Source organism: Anolis sagrei, chromosome 6, assembly GCF_037176765.1.
Source record: "Anolis sagrei isolate rAnoSag1 chromosome 6, rAnoSag1.mat, whole genome shotgun sequence".
Classification (NCBI taxonomy): domain Eukaryota; kingdom Metazoa; phylum Chordata; class Lepidosauria; order Squamata; family Dactyloidae; genus Anolis; species Anolis sagrei.
The window spans coordinates 24,494,482-24,511,392 of record NC_090026.1 but is presented as its reverse complement, the minus strand read 5'-3'; the positions used below and the strand labels follow the sequence as shown (position 1 = coordinate 24,511,392).

Below are 16,911 nucleotides of genomic sequence, written 5' to 3'. Positions count from 1 at the left end.
TCAAACACAAAAGCCAGCATAGTGATCTTGTTTGCTGTGTACTAATCTTGTTATGTATCAAATGATGATTATAATAATAATAATCCAGTACTTCCTTCTTCAATTATCTTACCCTAGTGCTCAGATGTAAAGATGCAATCAGCTCTGCAAACTGCAGAGTGGATTGTAAATCTCTGTCCTTGCTGAACACAGTAACTAAAATGGGGCTGCCAAAAATGCCCCAATGGCATGGCTGGGCAGAAGGGGGTTAATCAATCCCTCGGGAGGAGTAATTGATTACCTCCACTCTTAGTTGTCACTTTCCACTTTTTTAACCATATGCTGGAGCCCCTGGTGGCGCAGTGGGTTAAACTCCTGTGCCAGCAGGACTGAAAACCAATAAGTCGCTGGTTCAAATCCAGGGAGAGTGCGGATGAACTCCCTCTGTCAGCTCCAGCTCCTCATGCAGGGTCATGAGAGAAGCCTCCCACAAGGATGATAAAACACCAAAAACATCTGGGCATCCCCTGGGCAATGTGCTTTCAGACAGCCAATTCTTTCACACCAGAAGTGGTGTGTTTCTCAAGTCGCTCCTGACACGACAAAAAACCCAAACAAACCACCATATACTTTGGGTGCACTGATGTACATCTCTCCTGGAAATTGGGGGGGGGGGGGGGGGGCTCTGCAAAGCAGTTTGAGGCCAGGTTCTGTATTCAATATATTCAAAACCAGTTGCAGGCATGGCAATCTGATCACCCCTACAGTGAAACCAAAGCTGGATGATTGTGTCAGTGTAGATGTGCCCTGAGAAATGACGGAGAACTTTTGATGCTGAAGAGCCTATCAAAGGCCACAAAAATGGAACTGCATCCCTAGCTGTTACTGTGTGAAAAACCAGCTGGGCAGAGGGAGCAGTCTCACCTGCCATGCTTCCAATATAAAGATAGAGATTTATGTTCTGCCATTGTAAGTTAGGATCTTCTGACATCAACAGACAAGAAGAAAGGAGAGGAATTGCAATTCCTTCTCTCTGGCCAGGCATGTACCTCTGTTGATGTCACTATGGGATGCCCACAATGGCCAGGAAATCTTCTAGAGTCCTGCAGCAGTGATAGTGACACTGAAGGGAAGGTGATGCTCCTGCCAGGCTGAATCGTTTTTGGCCCAGATAGACCATGTAGACTCCAACCCATTGCCACCACGGATCAGGCCTGGGGTGTGTGGGCACCTTTAAGGCCTCTAAAGTCAGTCCATAACATATCTTTGATTTTGCCCTGTGGTAAGTGATGAGTGTAGGTGTGAGTTAAATGAGTTACCTGAATAATTAATGTTCTGGCAAAGAACTACCAGCATAAGATCTAAACAAAACATATTGTGGAGGGAAAGAGGGTGGAGAAAGAACCACATTAAATCAGAGCTGAACTTATTTCAATCCAGGTCATCATCTATCCTAGAATATTCTTACACAGTTAGCACTGCATTTTTAGAGCAGTAATTTCTCAAATTGCAAACATATAGACTATCATACATCTTATTTAAATGTTAGTGGGTTGTTTTAATAATTAGTTTCTCCCGGTTATTCAGGTCAGGCCTGAACAAAATGACAAAGCATTTAGGGAAAAAGATGCAAGTCAGTAACCCAGCACTAGAACTTAAGATAGAGAAGATCTCCACAACCACCATCTGTTTACCCTTTGTGCTCAGGTAGGTTGGAACAAAACACAGCCACACACTACAAAACACCAACATGCTGAAAGTTATAAATTTGGCTTCATTGAAACTGTCAGGCAGCTTCCTTGCTAGGAAAGCCACAGTAAAGCTGACAACAGCCAAGAGACCCATATATCCCAAGACACAGTAAAACATGAAAGTTGAGCCTTCATTGCATTCCATGATGATACTCAAGTTCAATGAATGTGTATTTGTATCTGGAAATGGAGGATATGTCCCTAACCAAATAATACAAATGCCAGCTTGTATAAAAGAGCAGGAAAGGACAATAGCATTTGCCAGTGTTTTTCCCAGCCATTTCCTCACATTGGACCCTGGTTTTGTAGACATGAATGCGAGAATCACAATGATAGTTTTTGCTAAAGTACAAGAAACGGAGACTGTAAAGATCATTCCAAATGTTGTTTGGCGGAGAAGGCAAGCCATCTTTGTTGGCTGTCCAATGAATAGCAAGGAGCAGAGGAAGCAAAGGAAGAGGGAGCTAAGGAGAGTAACGGTGAGAGTCCTGTTGTTGGCTTTGACTATGGGAGTGTCCCAATGCTTCAAAAATGTTCCCAACACCAAAGCTGAAATCAGAGCAAAAACGATAGCAGACAAAGTAACACCGATTCCCAGCGGTTCTTCATAGGAAAGGTAGTTTATAATCTTGGGAAGACACTGATTACGGTACAAGTTTGCATATTGATAATCTGGACAACTCTCACAGCTACCCATGTCTGGAAAACAAAAATGATTGTTAAAACAATATCAAACTGCATCAGTTCGTGTAGAACTAGCTATAGATTCCTTGAGCAATTCAGTGTTCTCTGCCTAAGAAATGATCAGCTAGCTTTGCTTAGTATCTCAAGAGAAGTTGCTTCTCTGTTATTAACAGAGCTGAAATTGTGTTACCTGTGTTTTCGTGCTCTTTGTCTCTAGCCCACAGATTATTGCATTGTAATCCATTTTTTTACTGACAACCTCAAACAAATAATGTGTCCGTGAGTTAACATCATCATCAATTTGCTCCTGTATTATTTTAACATATTTGCCTGATGAAGAAGCCACTGAAACTTCTAAAGCTTGCATAGTGGCCCCAATTGGTTGTTGATCCCATTTTTTGTTGGACTTCCTTTGTTGGAATATTTAAGAAGAACATCTTTCTCGTCTGTAAACCATTGAAATGGTTCTGATGGGTGAAAATAATGACTGAGGGTTATCATATCTGAATGTGACCTAAAGGGTTGGTTCTCAATAATAAGAGCCTGTATCACAATATTACTTTCAAGGATTATTGATGTCTCTCTATCCCTCCATAACATATGCAACAATTATTGTTTCAGGTTTCTGGAAAATTTATGACAAATTGTATACTTGATAATGGTGAAAAGTCTGTCTCCTACCTTTTTGCTGAGTAATTCTCCCTTCTGGACAAGGAATACAATCATAACAGCAGAATGGCTCATTTTCCTTCTTTTTCTTGTGGAAACCTGGACGACAATATTCATTACATGTAGAAATGGGCAGCACCTATCAATAGAAAAAAAATACGTTTCAAGAAATATTCTTACATGTTTGTTTTATATTGACATATGAAGAAGCAACCCATCTATATAAATAAAAATAATCTTCTTTTGTGGGATTAACGGAACTCAGAAACCACTGGACGAATTGACACCAAATTTGGACACAAGACACCTAACAACCCAATGTATGTCATTCACTCAAAAAATTGATTTTGTCATTTGAAAAAAAACCAAAAAACAAAATAATGTTGAAGTATACTTCGTTAGTCTCACCTGATTAAATGTTGGATGCCAGACAATGCTTTCATTGAAAATTGTTAAGCCTTCACCCAGAGGAGCCTGAGGATCCAGGCTTCCAACTTTTACTCTAACAAAAGATTGATTTGGGAATGTTACCCAGTTTGTAACATCCAGACCTGCAATCAGTTTTCGGTCATCATTAAATCTTATAGTATCTCCAGCACTGTTGTTGAATGAAAGGCATCTGAGAAATGTATGGAGCTAAAGAGAAGGACAAAAAGATAGAAAGGGACAAAAATGTCTTGGATTGCTCTCTATGATAGCACTTTCCTGTATTGGTTAAGATCACTGTATATTCAACCCAATTAATTCTTCATCAAAGGTGCATTTACGCCATATAATTAACCAACACGGCTCAATGCTATGGAACCGTAGTTTTACAAGGTGTGTAGCCTTCTTTGCCAAGAAGTACTGGTGCCTCACCAAACTAAAATTCCATGCCCTTGATCCATGGCCGTCAAAGTGGTGTCAATCTTCATGAATTCTACAGTATCAATTCACCTAAGAATATGCTCCACAAATCCTCTTATTTCTTCCAACTAGGTTAGCTTCCCTGGGTGAATGGAATTTGCTTGTAGTTTACCAGTCATTCTACAACTGATTCAATGAAAATGGCTGCTGTTTAAACTGCCAGATGCAGAAAATCTTGCTGACCAGAAGGTTGGCAGTTTAAAGCCATGGGTCAGGGTGAGCTCCCACCATCAGCCTTAGCTTCTGCTTACCTAGCAGTTTGAAAACAGTAATGTGAGTAGATCAATAGGTACCACTTTGTTGGGGAGGTAAAAGGCACCCATGAAGGCATGCCAACTATTTAATCAGGAAGGCATCCATGGACAACAGGCTCCTTGGCATGGAAAATGGAACAACAGCACCTCCCCATGGCCGGAGTCAAGCACAGCCTCCAGATGCCAGAGATGAAAAAGAGGGAAGCCTTACCTTTGTCTGTGTAATGTCTGTCTTTGTTGTTAATTGTATAACTGTATTGAATGTTTGCCATATATGTATTCTGTAATTCACTCTGAGTCCCCTTGGGGAGATAGAGTGGAAGATAAATGAAGTATTATATTATTCACTATAGTGGGGTCTAAGTAACAATATTCCAGACATCTAGCGGGCACACAATACAGGTTGAGTATTCCTCCATATAAATTCTGAAATTTGAAATACTCGAAAATACAAGATTGTCCACATAAATGAGTGAGATAGTCACATCTCTTCTTTCTGATGGTTCAGTGTACACAAATGTTGTGTAAATTTTGATATATGAAACATAGATGATGTTTATGTTTAGACCTGGGTTTCATATCCAAGATTCTAAGGTGTGTATGAACACAAAAGTATTTCAAAAACTGAAAAGAAAATCCCAGATTGAAAGCAGTTCTGATCCCAAACATTTTGGATAAGGGATACTCAGCCTGTACACCCAGCTACTAATATGAAGAAATCCACACTTTTTGAAATGACAAGTGGTTAATAAGATAATAATGGCTTAGGTTACTAAGGTAATAGTGTATTTATCTTTTAACTCTGGTCTAGGAAAGCACAACTCTAAACAGCTCATTGGTTGGCTTTTTATTTGACAAAATTTAATAACAACCAGCAAAGTGATACCAGATCTTCATCATAATGGAACAGCTTCAGAAAGCAATCTAAGGTGAACATATCACAAGGGTTTCTGACTTAACGTGTGTGACTTACCTAATTTCATATAGTACATTTCTATGGCTGAGCAAGGAATCAATCTTCATATTTGGAGATCAATGCTCAAGCCATTACACAATGCTACATTTCTCTACTCCCACAAAAAGACTCTTCCCAGCTTATGCAAAAATATTACCTGAAATGGCAGAAGATGTTGGGGTTCCAGTTTCACACCAGCTATCTGTGATCTGTGTTTGAATCTTGATTCCTGCATAGAATGCAGAGCGTGTGCCACACTATGTGCAGCATTGTAAATGCCATAGCTGTGACCAGTCATACCCATTTCAAATAGAGGTCCAGGAAGATTCTCCAGTTTCTCTTCCCCAGTGCATTGTCTCTTGGTAAAACTGGCATGTTTCAATGAACAATTGAAGGCCATCTCCCAGAAGTCCTGGATAAAGTAATCTTCTTTTGCCCATGAAGGATTAATGCCATGAAGAAATTTTTTGAAGTTTACTGGTTCATTTGAGTGGATAGTGAAGGATAGCATGCCATGGAAAACCTGTATGTCATGACTCTTCAAGATACTATTTGGTATAAAATCCCAGTGTGTCGTCACAATCCACACCTTACCTTGATAGAAATCTGGGGGTGCCATATTAAGGTACAGGATGATTCTAAGCATTAATGGAAGTGCACCATTAACAATGTACACAGTGGCATTGCTTTCCAGGCATTTCAAAAAATATGGCAAATCACGACGCAATGCAACATCCATCCCATCAACAAAAGGTACTTTACAAAATTTATTTATAAAAGCAAAACAAATGTTAGCCTCCAAAAGCCTAGGCTCCAAAGCTCGGAAGAGCTTTTCTCCACCAGCATCCTCAATAACAAAGATTCCCACCCATGTCCATTTGAAATGCAAAAGTAACTGTACAATTCCAATGCACTGCTGAGCTAAACTTGGGGCCATCTGGTACAAGAAAGGGAATGATGTTTTGTCCTGCTGGTCTAGAGAAAGGGATCCAGAAACAAACTGAAATAAAATGTAGAGCTATGTTATCAGTGCATTAGAAATAGTGTCTTACAAGCATTTATGTTAGAATAGCTTGCTCACATGATGTAGGACAGTGTTATACAGTCAGTTGGTTAGAATATTAGACAATGACTTGGGAGAACCAGGTTCTTTGGGCAAATCACTCTCTCCCAGCAGAGCATTGACACAGGATTATTGTGAAAATGGGCTAGTGAGAAAGTTAGCCACCTTCAAGTGACTAACGGACAGAGAGGAAAGAATAGGAACCATCAACCCAGGCATGGGCAAACTTTGGCCCTCCAAATGATAAAAGTTCATTTTCTAGTTGTTTATATCCATTTATTAGTGTAAAATTCATTATCATATAGCTATAATTAATAATTGCATTTCTTTAAATACATTTTTTACCATATTGGATAGTACCCCACTTTCTTAATCATGTTATCCATGTTCATTAGCATTTGATGCAAGTATAAGAAACCAACCAAACAGAATGGCTTCGCTTTGATTATCCTGATGTCTGATGGATTACAGTTCAGATGCAGTTTATCACAACCTTCTAAAGATGTGCCTTCACTAGTATTTCCCTGATTCACTTTACAGCAGGAAGGTTGTAAAGGTTAGGAAGGTTTCTCAACCTTCCTAATGCCATGAACCCTTAATACGATTCCTCATGTTGTGGTGACCCCCAACCATAAAATTATCTTCGTTGTTACTTCATAACTGTAATTTTGCTACTGTTATGAATCATAATGTAAATATCTGAAATGCAGGATATATTTTCATTCACTGGGCTAAATTTGGCACAAATACTCGATATGTCCAAATTTGAATACTGTTGGGATTGAGATTCATTCAGGAGTTGTAGTTGCTGGGATTTATAGTTCACCTACAAAGAGCATTCTGAACTCCACCAACGATGGAATTGAGCCAAACTTGGCACACAGAACTCCCATGACCAACAGAAAATACTGGAATGGTTTGGTGGCCATTGGCCTTAAGTTTTGGAGTTGTAGCTCACTTACATCCAGAGAGCACTGTGGACTCAAACAATTATGGATCTGGACCAAACGTGGCACAGATATTCAATATGACCAAATGTGAACACTGTTGGAGTTTGGGGAAAATAGACCTTGACATTTGGGAGTTGTAGTTACTGAGATTTATAGTTCACATACAATCAAAGAGCATTCTGAACAATAGAATTGGGCCAAACTTCCCACACAGAACCCCCATGACCAAAAGTAAATACTGTGTTTTCTGATGGTCTTTGGTGACTCCTCTGACACCACCTCACAACCCTCTCCCCAGGGATTGAGAAACGCTGCTTTACGGGGATGAATTTCCTTTGCAGTCTCACCTTGTTTCTTGAATAATAATAATCTTAACCACCAGAGAATGACGAAAATCTGTGAATGAGAATGACATGTTTCATTGTGTGATACTTATTTACACTCTCCAGAAACCTACCTGTGGAATCTTGTAGGCACTAAGGATATCTGCTATGTTAACTGAGAATTCAGATAGAATTCCTGAAGTGACAGCTACCAAGTGGTTCTGGATGCCACACTTATAGTTTGGGACAGATTTATGCTGAGTGGAAAGCAAGTCCAGGGTGGCCTTACACGTCATCTGGAAACTGAAGTTATTGTCATAGATTTGGAATCCCAAAGTAATATTGGGTGAAACCATGTGGTTGTCATTGATCTCTTTTATAGCAAATACCAGAGCGAGGACTTGCTGGTAGTACTTTGACACCACGCTGTAATAAATGATACATTCTATGAAACACAATTCTAAAAATATGAAGCACTAGGAAAGCTAACATTTATTTAATAAGAGAATTGCATATATGATCCTTCACAAAGCATTTGCTAGTCTATTTAAAAGCTACATGGAAATCTGAATCATGATGTCACAAGTTCATATATTATTAATTTGACATGCATTTGAAATTAGCATCTGAAGTTTAGAGAACATTTATACAGTGCTTTGTCTTCCAAAGTTTGTAGCTAGCTATTTAAAAAAGCCAGATTTTGGTGTGGACTTTAGTTAAGGAATGCAACATCCTTGCAGATGCCAATGATCTTACACCAGAAGTGATTTGCATTTTCTCAAGTCAATCCTGACACAAAACAAACAAACAAAAAAAAAAAAAAACACCACAAACCCATACATTCAATGATAGGGGAAAGGATAATGAGTCAAATTCAAAGTTCAAAAAGAAACTTCAGCCACAGATTTGTGGTTGCTAACTATCATCAAGCCAACTTCAACTTTTGTCAAACTTAAGAGACCTCAAAATCACCAAGTTCTCAACATCTCTCCTCAGATCTTGCAGAATTAAATATAGCTTGCATATTTCTTTTGGAAAGAAACAATTGTTAAACGTTCAAATTGTTTAATGTTCTAAGCACATGAATGCTACTGTGAAGATAAAGAAGATTCCTTACATGACATCCTTGATCAAACTTAGAGAGGGATACTTGCTGAAGTTAGTTTTATGCCGCAGGTAAAAGCCTTGGAAAGAAATCTGTCCAATGATAAATTCTCCTGTTTGAGAAAATTCACGCAGAACAGGAAAGAGTTCGCTAACTCTGCAATTAATCAAATGTGGTTTTATGTTATAATCAATGGGGTGCATCCTTCCCACAATATGAGGTATCAACCAAAGTAACAACACTGAAATCATCACCACACGTGAAGAGAAAAAACTCATTTTTTAGAGTCTCATTCTACTATTTTGGTAAGTAGATGCAGCTTTAATGCCTTAGGCTGTTGCTCTTGATATCATGATGAAAAGCTTCAACACTTTAATTGAAGAGGAAAATACTCCCATCACCTGTACAAGGAAAATTGATTTCATGATCACCAGCTAATGCAAGCATTTGTTAAATACGGCATAATATATGGACTCAAGCATATTGCAGCCCTGCCTGTTGTTAGCTCTGAACATTAAGAAGTGGTCTTATAACTGCTTTCTGACTTTGTTGTGTATTATTCTGCGATTTCCAGATATCCCTTGAGGACAGGCAAGCAGAATAATTATTCCGAATTGCGTTGATGACTAGAGAGAAGAAATTATCTAGTCAAGTGCCAAGATTGCCGTGCCACGGATGCTGTGCAACACATGTCATTCTCTCCCTTGAAATATCCCATTAAAATAAGAAATTTCAAGTGATGAATGCCATTGTAGAGTCTGCCCTCCACATTCACTGGGGTTAGAGCAGGAATGGGCAAACTTTTTAACTTGGAGGCCATATGACAGGCTGGACCCAGATGGGTGGGACAGGAGTAAGGGGATTCTCCCCAAATCCCCTCTCTGTCCTTTCCTCCACTTCCTCTACTCTTTTGGAGGCAGAAAGTGAAGGAAAGATGGAAAATGTTTGGATCCCAAATGGGTTGGCTTTGGTCAGCATGAGATGGTGGATAGGAAAGAAAAAGTTATCCATGAGACCTGAATTGCCTACTCCTGATATATAATCTTAGAATCCCAGAGCTGGAAGAGACCCCAAGGGCCATCCAGTCCAACCTCCTGCCATGCAAGAAGGCACAATCAAAGCACTCCCAATAGACAGCCTCTGCGGAAAAGGCTCCAGAGAAGGAGACTCCACCACATTCCCAGTCAGGCTACACCACTCTCCAACAGCTCTTACTTTCAGGAAATTCTTTCTAATCTTTTCAGTCAAATCTCTTACTCTGCCATTTGAACCCATTCCTCCCTTGTGCCCTAGTCTCTAGAGCAGCAGAAAGTCAGTTTCCCCCCTTTTCCTCAATGGGACACCCTTTTAAATCTTAAAACATGGTTCTCATGTTCCCTCTCTACCTTCTCTTCTGCCAGCTAAACATCCCCCAAGGAGAAAAGGAAGAAGGAAAAAGAGAAGGAAGGAAGGAAGGAAGAGGAAAAGAGAAAAGGAAGGAAAGACAAAAGGGTGGAAGGGAAGGAGAAAAAGGAAGGTAAGGAAAGAAGGGAGGGAGAAAGAGAAGGAAGGATAAGATGGTGAGAGAGAGAAGGGCCTGAGACAAGATCCCCAGGGATCACATCTGGCCTCTGGGCTTGGGTTTACCCATACCTGGGTTAGGGGCATGGAACTCCCATTAAAGTGAAAAAATACAAATAAAGAAATTGCAAAATTTTCACCTGAGATAACACCTTTTTTAGGAATTTCTCCAACACAAGTATACAGTCAACTTCCATTGAAAACTGACCACAGAATTGCACTGGAAGGCTTAGAGAAGTGGTACACATCTTGTGGTAGTTCGGATGTTTTGTCCTTCAGCTCCCAGAATTCCTGACAATTTGACAAATTAACTAGGGCTTCTGGGATTGGAGTCCCAAATACCTGGAAGGCCATGGGTTGCGCACTACCAGATTAGAGATTCACATGCCCCTTCTACATGCCCATATAATCCAGGTTATCAATGCAGATAATCTGGATTTTATATGGCAGTGTAGAAGGGGCCCCAGAGAAGTGTTCTTTCTAGAAATCTCTACATGCTCAAGCATGACTGGAGACCTTTGATCATAGAATTACAATGGAGAACTTTGAGTTTCCTAAATAGAACACTTTAATCAAATCTGCAAAAGTCAAACCTGCAAATGGTTGAGTGATTTATTTAATGCCTAGACTATAGGTCTCTCACATACAGGACAAATAAACAAATTAAAAAACCCAGATTATTAAAATACAATGCAAAATACACAATTAAAATACTGCATAAACTATAAAAACCAATGTCGAGATGCACCCTTAAAACAGTACATAAACTAGCTCTTGCATAGTTAAAAACCAAGTAAAATTCAATATTTTTTCAACTTAAACAGAAAACACTTTGGATATAGATAACCACACTATAATGAGAGAAAAGCACCCCCAGAACAGCCGACTGCAATACCAGTAATTAATCTTGCCCAGATTTTCAGTTCTGCCAGTGCAAAAAAGGACATGTAGTGAAGGGCCATTTGTACACATTTAATTACCCCATAGTCTATTTTAGGTCACCCTTTTATAATAGATAGAATTATTCTAAGTTTGCAAAATGGATTTTGGCTGAAAGTAAAAAGTACCACTTCCAAGCTCCCAGGTTGTCCATATTATTGGAAAATTACGGTATGTGAGAATGCATTTGCAAGCTGCCCTATGTGCAGCAAAGCTTTTTGCAAAATGGGACAGTGTCTATGTATGATTCTACGAAGATACCTGTTACTCTGGGTAGAAATGTTGCACAGTATCACAATCAAAGAGCACTCAGAATTCAACCAAGCATGGATCTGGACCAAACTTGGATGATGGGAATTGAAGCTAAAAAAGAAGACTGGGCCATCTGATCAGTTAGGAGGACAGCCTTGAATTATAGACAGACAGATCACGGGCTGATGGGAATTATAGCCCACCAGAACCCAATGCAAGAGGGCAGTAGTAGAGCCACTAGAGTGTTGCCATGGAGAGCTATATTACCAGGGTGTGGTCAGTACTTGAGAAACAGGGAAACTCCTGCTTTGTGTTTCATTATGGTAAATAAGTTTGCTAACTGAATCAAGTAAGACGACTGTGGAACACATTTTAAATACTCCATAGCACAAGTCACTCCAAAAGCAAAAACACTGCAATTACTGCTCATATGTGACACAATTGAGCAATGTGATTGCCAACTTATTACTATACAAGAAAGAGCCAGCTGTTTTCCCCAGAGGTCACTAGAAGGTTGAAGGAAAGAGCAGCTGTTACCCCAAGAGACCATTAGAGAGCTTCCATTGAGACCTAAATCAGCCACTTGTGCTCAATAGGGATGATTGATTCATTATAAAAATGGTTCAAAAATCATTACAAAACTGTGGGGCGCTGGCCTTTTGTTTCTAAAGTGTTTCTAAAGTATATTAAGTGAAAAATTCATTACTATAATGAGAGTGATGAAATTTTGTTACTACTTCGTTACAGTAATTACACATAAATTAAAATAATTGGGGAAACTTCAGGGGCTCCTTTCTCCCTTATTTTTAATGCTATTGGGGCAAAACATGTTACAAGAGTAGAACACATTTACCACTGTTAGCCCACCAAATTTCAGAATGTTTCACTTATCCAATGATTTTTGGGGGATTTTCAATTTTTTTTATTAACTACATTTTTTAAAATCCCACAAGAGTGATCTCCTTGAATTTTCTATATAATGACATGAGACAACAGGAGATAATTCCCCTGAACATACAGAAATATTCTTACATCTACTGATTTTAGCAATTAAAAAAAAAGCTCCAACTATCTGATTGAATGTTTCTCATATTAATCAATAGAAACCAATATTAACCAATTATACATTTTTATAGAATCCTAGAGTTGGTGGGGAACCCCTAAGAACTATCTAGTCCAACCCCTTTCTTCCAGACAGAAGGGAACCATCAAAAATCTACTGACAGATGGCCATCCAGCCTCTTAATATGTTTCCCCTATAGTACAGGGGCCATCCATTTAGGGATTTCTTCCCAGCCCAGCCTAGAGATTTACTTATTAGAACAGGCAAAGGCAAACTTAGGCTCTCCAAGTGTTTTGGACTTTAACTCCCATAATTCCTAACAGCCAGTAGACACCAGTTTCCCCTATCAGCCAGTTTTTGAGATACAGAACATATGTCATATACCAATGGACGTCTGCTCACCCAAAGATTATCATGATAACCATATCTAAGAAACTAGAGCTGATGCAATCTATCCAATGCAAGTTTCCAAACACGCATACCAGTCACAGGCCAGAAAAGCAAGACACAAATACATTTTTTTAGTTAGGCTGTATTATTGTTTGGCTCTCCTTGTACAGACAATACTCCGGGGAGTTGATGGTGAAGTCTATTATTATCAAAATCTACTATGATGCATTCTCCATTTTGCCAAACCCCATGTGGATTTTCTTAAGTATCAGATACAAACAAGGATAGAGATAGGAAATTTATATAAAATGTGTGTTGAATGTGAAGGATTGCCTCAATATGGCCTGGAATGTTCATTTCCTGTTGCTTTCATTCTGGCCGTCTGGAGGTTTGATGCACTCTGCTATGTGCAACCCACCTGATTTCCACCAAATTCTATATAAGTATGATGGAACAGGAGATTTCATTATCGAAGCTATTGCTTTTCAGTGTAGCTATGTGACAGAAGAAATGTCTTTCAGGGAGCATCCCAGAACAAAGATTGCAGCTGGATTCAGGTAAGGAGATTTTTTTTTCTCAGAACCTCTGTGATATGTAATAGGTTAGGCCAGGATTTTTACAGACAGGAGATAAAATTAATATGTTTTCCTCATACAGTGAAGACTTCCCTGAGTCCCTTCTACACTGCCATATAATCCAGGTTATAAAAGTAGATAGTCCACAATATCTGCTTAGAACTGGATTATATGAGTCTACACTGCCATATAATCCAGCTCAAAGCCGATAATCTGGATTTTATATGGCAGTGTAGAAGGGGCCAATGTGTGCAAATAATAAAATTAATTAATTAATTAATTGTTTTAATTTATTAAAATTAATCAATTCTAACCCTCTGCCCCCTGGTGGTGAAGTGGATTAAACCGCTGAACTGCTGAACTTATTGACCAAAAGGTTGGCGGTTTGAATCTGGGGAGCAGTGTGAGCTCCTGCTGTTAGGCCCAGCTTCTGCCAATCTAGCAGTTCGAAAACATGCAAATGTGAGTAGATCAATAGGTAACACTTCTGTAAGAAGGTAACGGAGCTCCATACAGTCATGCCAGCCACATGACCTTGGGGGCATCTAAGGATAATGCCGGCTCTTTGGCTTAGAAAAGGAGATGAGCACCACCCCCCAGAGTCAGACATGACTAGACTTAATGTCAAGAGGAAACCTTTACCTTTTATTAAAATTGTATGTATTTCTTGGAAGAGGTTTTTGATACTTTTCTCATACTGCGTTCCTTCCCTTTCTGTGAACTCTTGTGAAACTCTAAGAGTTCTTTAGGTGGACTGAAAATATTTTAATGAATAATGAAACACTTTTAGGATGCACTTCTTGTGTTCTGTTTCAGTTTGTTTGATATCCTCTTCCTATACCTGGCGTATTTCCTCCTCTTTCTTCTTTGTGCATTTCCTATGGCACTCTGACTATCTAAAGTTGTTCCATGAAATGATATTTAGTCATCAGCCAAATTTACTAGTAGTATGCATTGCTTGATTGCACTAGTATTGGCTAAAATGTCTAAACAGTGTTTTAGTCCAGTGTTTTGTTTTTTGTTTTGCCTTGTCCTAAAAACAAACAGAGCAATTTTATATACATAGATGAGGCCGAAAGCTAGGAAAGACTACAGTAATTTGATTCATCTCTTCTTGCTTATCTCGTTCTCAATTTTATTAAAGATCTGTAGATTTCATTTTTTAAAATATAGATTGCTATGATAATATAGTGCATACTGAAACACTTCACTCAAAAGTATTTCCGGAAAGGTTGCATTGCATGTTGGTCACACACAATGAATATTAGCGGTGGTACAATGGATTAAACTCTTGTGCTGCTGAACTGCTGATCTGAAGTTTAGCTGAACTGCTGACCTGTAGGCTGGGAAAAGGCAAAGAGACCCAACAAGCAATCTTGCCGACCACACAACCAGAAGGTGACAATGAAGGCTCCTTGGCTTGAAAATTGAGAAAAAGCACCTCCCCAGAGCCAGAGATAAGCACCGCCTCCAGAAGCCAGAAATGAAAGGAGAAGCCTCTGCCTTTGTTTGTGTTTGTGTATCTCATTGTATTTTATGGTAAAGGCATTGACTGTTTGCCTATGTATGTCAATGCTGTAATCCGCCCTGAATCCCCTAGCGAAGGAAGGGTGGAATATAAATAAATTATTATAAAGTGTATTGTAATTAATTTGTAAACCATGCTAAAAACCTTTCAGCTGCAGCGTGGCATATAATACTATAAATGAATGAATGTAAAATATAATTTTTGTTTTAGGCAAACACCAAAGTACTATCTGCATGTCTTTTCCTTGGAATTTGCTATAAAGGAAATACATGAGAACCCAAACATTCTGTCAAAAATAAGCTTGGGTTTCAAGATATATGATAGTTACACAAGTCCAAGGATAACTCATCAAAATATCCGAATACTTATTTCCACCACAGAAAGGATTGTCCCTAACTACAAATGTGATACAAAAAAGAATTCGACAACAGTAATTGGAGGACTTGGCTCCAAAATCTCCTTTCATATGGCGACTATTTTGGGCATCTGCAAGATTCTACAGGTAACTGAATGTCAATCCATTACACACAGAAAAAATGAATGAAAGAATAAAAACCTGTAGTTTTAAGGAATGTTAAAGCTATCCCAAACTTCATAATGCCAGGAAATGGAAAGCTAAAGCTGGTGCATTAAAAGGTATTCTCTAATATTATCAAACTAACAAGAAGAGTGTTATCAAATATTTTGCTTCCTTTTGAATCCATTATATGTATACAGTAAGAATGAAACCTGTGTGCTGTATATACCCATAAATAAATCTATACATGGAAGTTGAACAAGCAACCCAAAAGACTGGGTCGACTTATCGATGGTCAATGTAAGTACTGTACCTTAATTATTATCAAAAAAGGAACCATCTCTTGCTGTGAGTAGAGTGATGCCAGGTGAGAGCTTAGTCTACCCTGGAAGAACCTAAAAGAAGTATGAAAACACTTTCTGTCGTAGTACAACTTCTTGCCTTTTTGAACCCCTGGACAGGGAGTAGCAGTAGTGGCCAAGGCAGCTTCCCCCTTGTAGTGGCATTGGTGCTTTTCCCTCTCCATGGAATGCCTTGTCTTAATCATGGGTTGTATCAAAATCCATAATTTTGGCCCCCAAATCAGCCTTCAATTCATACATCAGGTCAACTTGTACATGAGTACATATGGTACATATCAAGCATATATTGAGAGATTTTCCATCTCAACAGAGATTTGAGTTAAATTATTAAGTCCATCAAAAAATATGACATTTGTTATGAAAAAAATAAATACGTTTATTTTTTGTAGATTGCCTACAGTGTATTAGCTCCAGCAATAAAAGTTCAAACACAGCTCCCTGCTTTTTACCAGATGGCCCCCAGTGAAATACACCAGTACACAGGAATTGTCCAGCTGCTTTTGCATTTCCAATGGACATGGGTGGGGATTGTTGTATCGGACAATGATGATGGAGAAATGTTTGTGCAGACCTTGACCTTAATGTTTTTACAGTATGGAATCTGTACTGCTTTCAGTGAAAAAACACCAGCCATATCTCAAGTTATGGAGATAATAAGATCATTGAGCAGTATCCAAGCCAAAACCACTTCCCTAACCAACCCACAAATTAATGTAATCATTGTTAATGCTCAGCCTCAGACAACAACATGGTTGATATGGTTTCTATATTTCTACTCTATGACTCAAGATATTCCATATATTACTTGTGGTAAAGTGTGGATTATGACAGCCCAGTGGAATTTCTCAACAGAGACAATACAAAAGGCGGTGGATATACAAGCTTTCGCTAGTACGTTATCATTTGCATTTCAAACGAATGAAGTGATAGGATTTCTGAGTTTCTTTCAAATGCTACATCCTGGCTCACAAAAAGATGATCATATTTCAAGTATCTCCTGGGAAGACGTCTTCATTTGCTCATTAACCAGTTTTAATGAATTCAATCTTAACTGCAGTGGGAAGGAAATGCTGGAGAGGCTTCCTG

The 16,911-nt window shown here is 38.9% G+C and overlaps 1 protein-coding gene across 1 annotated transcript; it reads right to left on the bottom strand.

Moving 5' to 3' along the window:
* Positions 1-1,524: 1,524 nt before the first annotated feature.
* LOC132779520 (vomeronasal type-2 receptor 26-like) lies at positions 1,525-5,817 on the bottom strand. Its single transcript, XM_067470514.1, has 4 exons — positions 5,356-5,817; positions 3,492-3,719; positions 3,096-3,222; positions 1,525-2,429 (listed from the first exon to the last, which is right to left on the bottom strand). The coding sequence occupies exons 1-4, from the start codon at positions 5,815-5,817 to the stop codon at positions 1,525-1,527; spliced, it is 1,722 nt and encodes a 573-aa protein (XP_067326615.1).
* Positions 5,818-16,911: the final 11,094 nt, after the last annotated feature.